Raw genomic sequence first — 9,528 nt, 5'->3', positions numbered from 1 at the left:
CCCTCTCATTGAAGCATGGTCAATTAACTTTATGAATTAAATTCTTTTCCTTCCAACATTCTGATCTCATGTAATAAGTCATTGGATTCACTTTTGGGAAATCTTATATTTAGAGTCGCCTAAAAGTGTGTTCAACTAATAATTTACAATTTTAATTATTTTTGTTTGCTTTTTTTTTATAAAATTTAAATCATGTGCTAATTTTTGCTAGAATTCTAGACACATCATCAAATCTTCAGCATTTTTCTTTTTTTTTAATCATAGGCATTCCCTTTTCTTATTTGTAAAAATAAAACCTATAGAATATGTCATTCTATATGTGCTTTGTTTGACCAGAATGTTTTAATATAATACTAAATCTGGAAATAAATTATCCTCCGGGTGCGGGAATTTCTCGTTACATTGAAGACCCGTTGGTGACCTTCTGCTGTTGTTTTTTCTATGGTCAGGTTGTTGTCTCTTTGATACATTCCCCATTTCCATTCTCAATTTTATTTGTACATGTAAATGATTCAATAGATAATAGATAAGCTAATACATAATAAATAAATAAATAAATAAATGAGCATTAACTGAAAATTTGATTGTAAATTGCGAATACTGGTGGCACAACAATTAACTATACAAATATGGCACATTTTTTTCAAAATACAGGAAAACAAAATATGCATAGTCTGAAATGTAACAAAAATAACTCATTACATATCTGTAAAATGGAATGCTGACATTACAGCACAATGTTTAATTAACTTATAATAATACTGAAAGCTATTCAACACAAAAAAAGTATGAAATGCTTTTCAAAACATAAAATATAAAAAGCTATTCAACACAAATAAATATGAAAAGTTATTCAACACATTAAAAATGAAATAAACATACTTAATGAAAATTCAAGATTAAGCTTTTTAAGCATATTTAAGACGAAGGTGTTGACATTAATGGCACAAAGTTTTATTTAAAGTATGGCACATATTTCAGAATTAACTTAAAACAACCTCAAAAAAACATCTTTTGTACTTTAGATTTATTTATCCTTGAATTTAGTAACTATAGCATGTTCAACCTTAAAGATTTCATTCTTTTTCAATTATTAGAACCTTTTATAGAATGATGACTTCATATAATAACCTTGGATAATTCTTTATTTGATCTTTAGGCAGGTGTTTTATTTGGACATTATACTTAAAATATGACTTATTATTCAAAACACTAAATAATGCAAACAGCATCTTTTGTACTTACAAGTAACTAACATATTCAAATTATTCTAAAATGGCATAATCAAAAACAATTGTTGATACAAGAATAAGAAATTTCTGAATCTAGACTGTAGAAACATTATTTTTCAATGGTTATATCTAACCAATAATTGATCATTGTACAGTTTTGAGTATTTGTAGCAATGTGGGTTTGACAAGGATCTAAAAAAAAATTTTGAAAATAGAGCTGCTAGAATATTAATACTAGAAACAAACCCTTTCACAGTCATCATTCGGAGCTCTTAGTCAAACAATATTAGCATGGATCAGGTTTGTGTGATGATATAAGTGAAATCTTGTATATATACTTATTCTGGACCATGGTTGTGGAAGAATTTGCATACAATATTAAGAATATTACAAATATTGATTCTTTCAAATACAAAATAACAGATTATTATTGAAATCAACCAGATAAAAAAAATGTTCAATATTAATTATTTGATCCTGTTTATTTTTTCTAACATTTAATGGAGTTATTGAACATAATCATTATACTTGACTATTACACTAATGTACGCCATTTGTTTTTTAATGAGTTTTTGTTCATAGTTTTCTGTGTTGAAAGCCTCAGGAAAGATTATTTATATTATCTTGCTGAGTAACCCTCTTAAAAATAAAGGATATTTTTGTTGTTCTCAGAAATATACTTTTAAATTATCAAAACCTTGAGAAAAGAACTGCTTTTACATATAAACAATATTATATTTATTAGCGATGTGTTTAATTTTGTTTGATATTGCTTTATATTGTTTGTCCTTTAGCCAAGTGATTAATCTAGTTTGATCTATAGACATAGGTTGAATTAAGTGTGACTAAAGGCAGCTGTTTTATATTGCTTGCCCACTAGTCACATGTCTTATTTTGTTTGACCTTTAGACACATGTTTTTTTTTTTTTTTTTTTTACCTTTTTACCTTTTTAAAATTGAAATATTTTCTTAAACATTCTTAATCAATTCAAGTAAAAAAGTACTTTTACAACTGTTTAAACATATTTCAGAAGTTTGCACAAGAACATACATAAAATATATACAATACAATTCATTTCTGCTGCCAAAATGTCATTGTTTGGTAATCTTAAATTAATAAGACTGTTTGTGACCTTAGTAGTATGTTTGTCATGGAAACTGACGTGCATCAAAGATACAACTCTTCTCTTCGTAGTCCTCTAACAATTTCTTCCATACTTCATCACAAATCAGCAAGTTCTTGTTCCCTGTTAAAATTATGTTTGTGTTAAGGTTAAGGAAGGGTAAATATATTATTTTATCGATTTTCAGTTATTATAAGTTTAGCAAAATTTGTGATATAGCCCATTTACTGGTCCTTGACCCGAAATCATCATTCAGTTTACTTTGCTGAATGGTAGTGTTTACAGTTTTCAGTTTTACAGCAGAAAAATTATGGGCTTATGCTGACAAAAGTTGTTAAGATATTTCATGATTTATTTCAAATTACAGTTAAGTGGAGATAACTCTTAAATATTTGACATTTCTAGATTTGTACTTCCTGACAATTTACCTTTTCCATTAATAACTAATCATTCTTTTACAGGGCTGAGATTGAACTAAAAGAGTTGTACATTATTAATCACAAGTTGTAGTTATATAATTGTAAGGTACAATTACTTTTCATACATGTATAATAAGAAAATAACTGATTTATGTTTTCTACGCATAACAAAATCATCCGAAAACAGTATTTTTTTTCTCCAAATTAAACAGTTTTTAATCATTTTCACTTCTTTCAGTTGATCTTACTTGACCAAGTTCCAGAATGTTTTTCCACAGAGTAGGTAAGATGTTGAAAAAGTTTATAATCCTGAGGCAAAAGTCGGTCGTATGAAAAAAATCGCTTGTTTCCTCTTTTTTTCCAATGTATACTAAATTTAAACATGAAGAAAGCCTAATTACCTATAATAACTATCTAGTTCTTAGCTCTTTGCTAAATTTTACCATTTAGAATTTTTAAGCCTAATTCTTAACTATCCCTTTCTTAGCTGTCTACTAAATTTAAACATATAGAAAGCCTAAATACCTATAATAACTAGTCCTTTCTTAGCTCTTGTTAGGGCCACATTAATCTGATGTCTGTCTGTGATGAATCCAAGGTTCTGTATACACCACCCCTCTGTAGGATTCTTCTCTATCAGGTACTTAGGTAATGATCTAACAAGACTGAAGATCACATAGTCCCATTCACCACCTGTTAAATATACAATATGAGGCTTAAAACAATTATATCCATAGCATCTAATTCAAAGAAAACTCAATTGATTTTACTCGACTAAGATCTGTTAAAATCTCTCCAAAGCAAATCTTCATAGGTTTTACAAGATTTATAGTATATCAAACTTTTTATTGTATGAAACTGTTAAGAAGGAACTATATATTCTTGTGAAGAGTTATCAAATTGGCAATCATACCACATCTTCTTTTTTATATCGATGTATTTTTGCAGTATTGTAAGTGCAAAAACTCAAAATATCATCAAACAGTCAATGATTGGAGACCCAAATGGAAATTGAAATTATGTATAACAAGAATGTATCCATATTACATGGATGTCCCAGCCTCAATATCATTTTCTATGTACAGTGGACCATAAAATTGGGATGAAAAAAACTGATTTGGCATTAAAATTAAAAAGATCATATAATAGGGATCAAGTGTACTAAGTTTTAAGTTGATTGGAATTCAACATCATCAAAAACTACCGAACAGACAATGGAACAGACAAACAAATTGATGAACAGATGAATGAACAGACGAACTAAGAGACACACAGACTGAAAAACATAATGCCCTAAAGTGGGGCATAAAAACCAATCAAAATCTGTGAAATTCAAGGTTTTATTGTATTCAAAGTCGCTAATGTTGAGAAAACCTTCAAAGTTTTCAGGTAGAAACATAATCAAGCTACAAGATTTCAAGATTTTATTGTAAAGCAATGCTCAGACACATATATGTGTAACTTGAGGTAAATATACAATAATAAACATGATTAATGATACAAAGGTAACATTTGAAAAACAAAAACAAAGCTACAGAAAGCTCAAATTAGAATAAAAGAGAAAGCTATGAATATTATATCAACACAAAGTCACTAAAGACATCTAGAAATCATCATTGATAAGAAAGAACCAACAATGACCAGCAACCCTTACATGTATATAACTTGGCATGTCTGGTTAAGTTTGAATAAATTCAACATAAATGTATTAATTCATTATTTGTCTGTTACCCGGTATATATTATCAAAATTGAGGTGGACTATTAGTCAATTCTAGCACCATGTTTCATATAAAATTATTTCACTAATGCAAACCTCATTTACTGAGCAGAAACCTAAGATTTAGCCATTTCCCACATTATAAAAAGGGAAATAACTCTGTATCAACATGGTGATATTTTGATTTTACCTCAAGTTAAGTACTACCATAATGGAATTGATTTTAAAACAGAATATTCAGAAAGTAAAAAAGTTTTTTTGTATTAGTGTAGGTGTAAATTTCAATTTCAATTGTTCCACAGTTTCTTTCAAGATAAAACCAGCTGTTTTCTTATTTGTATAAAATGTGACAAGGAGAATGAAAATAAGCAATACCTTGACTGGATACCACTGTTGTGACATTGAAATTGTCAAAGTCTTTCTTTGTTAGTTCGTCTCTCAGTGCAGTACACTGAGCATTGTACTGAGACATAACATTGATAGTCTTTGGATCCACACCTTCAACTGTCACCATGTGTCGAAACACTTTTAACTAAATTAGAAATAAATAAATATAGGTGATTTTTTAATATAAAACAGATAGTTGAAAAAGTATAACATTTTTAGAACCAGTCCAATTAAAAACCTTGCATGGGTTGAGGCACTTTTGATATCTTAATTGGGATATAAAAGTATGCTGAAATTCATACATAACTTTCATATAAACCCTTTCAAAGTAAGGTATGAATTCTATAAAACTCATAATTAGGCAGATAACTCTTATAATAGACAATAAAATGATTTGAAAAATGCATACCAATTATCCATCCCTATTTTTTTTAACCTTAAAACACATGACAACACTAAATACTTCCTACCACTTGTTCTATTTCTCTGCTGTTGCTCCTGGATTGTTCATTCCCTTCCTTTGTCTTCACTGTCAATGTCTCCTCCTCTCCCTCAACATGACAAAACACTCTTGGAATGTTGTTGGATTTCCTCCACATCTTTAGTGGTTTATCAGCCTTGCCAATACCTTCATGGGCCGTTTTTAATTTACCACCATAAAACATTCTAGACGGGAACTCACAAATACTTTCATTCTGAAAAATAATTTACTCCAAAATTTACATGTATATTTACTGAAGGTTATATTTTATCATTCTATCATCAATTTCTACATTGAGACTTGAATTTATACCATACTATAGACAAGTACCGGTAATGATTTCCTGCTTTACGAGGCATTGCAATGCATATTAAAATGTATAATTGTTTTTTATAGACTTCTTGTTTTTTAAATCCCTTGTCCAGATTTTGAAAATTGGCATGCATTTCCTAATTTAATTTTTTATGTCATCTGGGCTACATAATTCAGCCCTGCAGTTTTGATTTTTTCATGGTCCTGTACAAGATCGACCTGATATTGAAGGGAGGAATAACTTTTTAACTTTTTATATTGTAACTTGTTTTGATCTCGAATGAATTAAGGGTCAATTTGGTCTATAATAGGTACAACTATCCTACTAAAACAGCTTCAACAACATGGTTGAAAAACTTTTTTCTGGTTTTTCATTCCTTTTTTTTGACTATTTGTTAGACATCATAACATACTGAGTATATGATTTCCTTGCAAATTGGTATCTGAGGAGCATAAGAAATCCAGCATTCATGTATGTCTGATTACAGAACAGTAAGCTATTGGAGCTCATCAGGTAGTACCTGCCTCATATTAGTCTTTTTATAGGCGAATGAGTAGGTAATTCATTATATTTTATTTAGAATTAGCAATACTCTTACCATCCTATATTGTTGTTCCAACATTGTCATCAGAGAACGGTCGGTAGAATATCTCTCAAACAAAGATTTCTCCAAGCCTAGCTCAGATGCCTCTCGACTCATAATGATTGGACGTAACTGTTTGTGATCACCAATCAGAACAACCTGAGTGGCATGTGTGGCAATGATTGGAACCATACTCTCTGGCTCAGAACACATGCCACATTCATCAATGATGACTTGAGCCACTTGGTTTTTTGTAGCGGACAACATCCGTGGATTACCTGCTAGGGAGGTGGTACAAAATATAACATCATAATTATCTAACTCTTCTACAGTTGCAGTATGCAGCAAACGTTTGTATTCATAAATGTCCTGCAATTTAGTGTTGACTGGTTTTCTTAGCTCATGAGGCACTTTCTCATTTTCTCTTATTATAATGTTGTCTACATGAAACTTGGCATCAAACTCTTGGATTTCTGCTGCATGAGGCTTTCCATCGGATCTTATGATATGATGAAGGACTACACCCTTTTCATTTAATAATTGATCTGATTGGGCAGACCTCATTGATCTACTGGAAATAATAGCACGGCCAGGTACAGGAAAGTCCAGGTATTCATAAGAACTAGCATACATTCTGACTATTTTTGGAGCCTTGTCTCCAAGTTTATTCACTACCCATCCTGTAACAGAAATATATATAGATTACAAAATGTTTTTTAAAATACTTCAGTGCTGTTAAATATGGTGAAGATGTATGTCAGCTTAAAACTGCAGGTCACATGTAATTTAAAATAAAAGTTCTTTTAGTTTTAAAATTCAAACTTTTTTTCTGTTGCTAAGATCTCTTAGCATTTCTCCAGATACTTTTTGGAACTATCTGGACTGGTCAAAAGTTTTCATTTTGCTGAGCTTTCATTTGCTCTCATCTCATTTATAAATTTTGTTATTTAAGGTATTTTATATATTCTTGCCTGGTCAACTTTTCAAGTGAACACTGTGTATGTAATGTTAGGTTTATGACTACATTTAATTTAAAATATCATAGTGCTATACATTAAAACAATTTCAACATACATAAATATTATTTTCCAGATATATTAGTGCAAAAGAAATTTTATAACTGAACAATTCAACTTTAAATAAGTGTACAGAGTGTAACATGGGGAATTTAATTCTCATGCAATCTGATTCAAACAGGCTCCAATTCTCATTTTGACTTGAATACTGAACATATAAACTTACATCATGATAATTTTGGTTGATAATAACACTAAAGTGACCATTGTCTAAGATTGAAATAACCATTTTGTGCAAAAATAGGTAACCTCTGAAACCAGTTAAATGATACATAAAACTATCTTTGGGATGGTCTGAGAGTGTCTGTCAGAGAAAGGTGACCACTAAATCAAGGTGCCTGGTTTGATGGAACTTCTATGTGAAAAAAATTATAACTGACATATGTCAATTCTTTTACTTCATTATTTAGAGATAAAATAGTTATGGTACTTATATTGCTGAAGTGAGACATAATTACACATACTTGCTACAAGATCAACAGACTTATTTGATGGTCCACAGAAAATCACTCGTCTTCTTTTTCCGTCCCTCTCCTGAGATAGCTTGTTCAACTTATTAAAAAGATACACAAGTTTGACTCCTGTGAATGTCTTCCCTGTTCCTATAAAACATATTGAAAATATATAAAGAGGGTGGTAAAGGGTTATTTTCATGCAACATGTTTTGCCATTTTTATTTCATGTGCAGCCATGAAAAAGGTTTGTTATTCACTGTGTTGTCATAAAATCAGTAAAAAGATCAACCTGCAAATTTAAAAAAATTGTTTCTTCATCAAGAAATGGCAGTTTTATTAGGCATTCTTCCATGCAGATACCCCCCCCCCCCCCCCACTATAATACCCTCTATGAATACTGTGGATAATTTGTTATTGCAACAGTGAGATATAAAGCATAAGAACCATTTCAAACTTCAAAGGTCCTAATTGTATGAATAATAACATTATTCTATACCATTAAATAGGAGTTTTATACAATTTCTTAATGTTGATTGGCCGGCATTCCAAATATAAACTGAGAATTGAAACAGGGAAACTTTCAAAGAGACAAAATCTAACCAAAGAGCAGAATAAATTCCAAAGCAACCAATGGATCTTCAACACAGCAAGATTAAAGAAATAAAAAATAGTCAAAGGAAGTCTAGCTTTAGCTTTGTTTATAACATAATTATTTAGTTAAGATGTCAAATTGTAATGTACCTGGAGGTCCCTGAATTAAACTGAACCTAGAATTCAGAGCTTTCCTGATAGCTATATGCTGCTGTGTATTGTTTTCAGGAAAACCTTGTACATCAACTTCGTAACTCATACTTCTACATAGTCTAAGATGATCCTGATCTGAAAAATACCAAATACATTTGTTGATGCATTCCTGGCAAAATGTCACTACTTACTTTAATATAAAAACTATTCATTAGCTATAAATATCAAAATGTAATTCCCTCCCCCCCCCCCCCCACACCCACACCCACACCCACACATACACACATTTTAACAGGTTTTTTGAAGAATACATGTATTATTTCTGCCAAAGAATGATTGCATGTAAATTGTTTTATACCACTTTATTTTCAGTTTCTGTTACAATGTACTACGTTCCTGGAATGATTTCTTTTTTTAAATTGATACCAAAAATATTTCTAGCTGTTTAGCTCAAATTACCATTCAGAAATTCAGTTTTTCTTGATCATTGAAATCATGACCTCTTTTTGAACAGATTCTTGGTAACATAAAGGGTTAAGAAAAAATAAATTTAGCAATATAGATTTGGACTTTAATTGTGGTATTTTAAACAAAAAGCAGGTTAAAGGCTATTTTTAAATGATATTTCATGTGTACAAATGTACAAGTACCTATTATGATCACTGTTAGCCATGTTAGCCTGATCTATTTCAAGAAATAAGTATGATATGAGAGAACACATTATTGTATAATTATATAATTACTAGGAAACATTTTAAATACAAATGTACCTGGAGCACTGATAGTATGTCCTAATGCAATATTCTCAGCAAGTTCACTAGCCTGCCCCTGTCCCAATAGCTTCATGTAACATTCTATTCTCCTACAAAGTACAGTGTTTATGACTAGATGTTCAGATATATAAATTGTCTTTAACTGGTTCAATGGTTACAACATTTACCAACAAAAACTAGAGGCTCTAAAGAGCCTGTGTCGCTCACCTTGGTATATGTGAA

The 9,528-nt window shown here is 30.4% G+C and overlaps 1 protein-coding gene across 2 annotated transcripts in view; it reads right to left on the bottom strand.

Moving 5' to 3' along the window:
* Positions 1-241: 241 nt before the first annotated feature.
* Positions 242-9,528, bottom strand: part of LOC139523570 (3'-5' exoribonuclease HELZ2-like) — a 30,114-nt gene continuing 20,827 nt past the window's right edge. For both annotated transcript variants that reach the window (XM_071317702.1, XM_071317694.1), the window contains exons 11-18: positions 9,304-9,395; positions 8,531-8,668; positions 7,799-7,936; positions 6,274-6,938; positions 5,352-5,576; positions 4,870-5,026; positions 3,301-3,468; positions 242-2,479 (exon numbers count right to left, since the gene is read on the bottom strand). In XM_071317702.1, the coding sequence (XP_071173803.1) occupies positions 2,382-2,479; positions 3,301-3,468; positions 4,870-5,026; positions 5,352-5,576; positions 6,274-6,938; positions 7,799-7,936; positions 8,531-8,668; positions 9,304-9,395 (1,681 nt within the window). In that variant the 3' untranslated portion in view covers positions 242-2,381. The remainder of the gene's footprint in view (positions 2,480-3,300; positions 3,469-4,869; positions 5,027-5,351; positions 5,577-6,273; positions 6,939-7,798; positions 7,937-8,530; positions 8,669-9,303; positions 9,396-9,528) is intronic.

The sequence above is a fragment of the Mytilus edulis genome, chromosome 1, assembly GCF_963676685.1.
Source record: "Mytilus edulis chromosome 1, xbMytEdul2.2, whole genome shotgun sequence".
NCBI classification, from domain to species: Eukaryota; Metazoa; Mollusca; class Bivalvia; order Mytilida; family Mytilidae; genus Mytilus; species Mytilus edulis.
The sequence above is the reverse complement of the archived record's forward strand: the minus strand, read 5'-3'. Positions and strand labels throughout refer to the sequence as shown.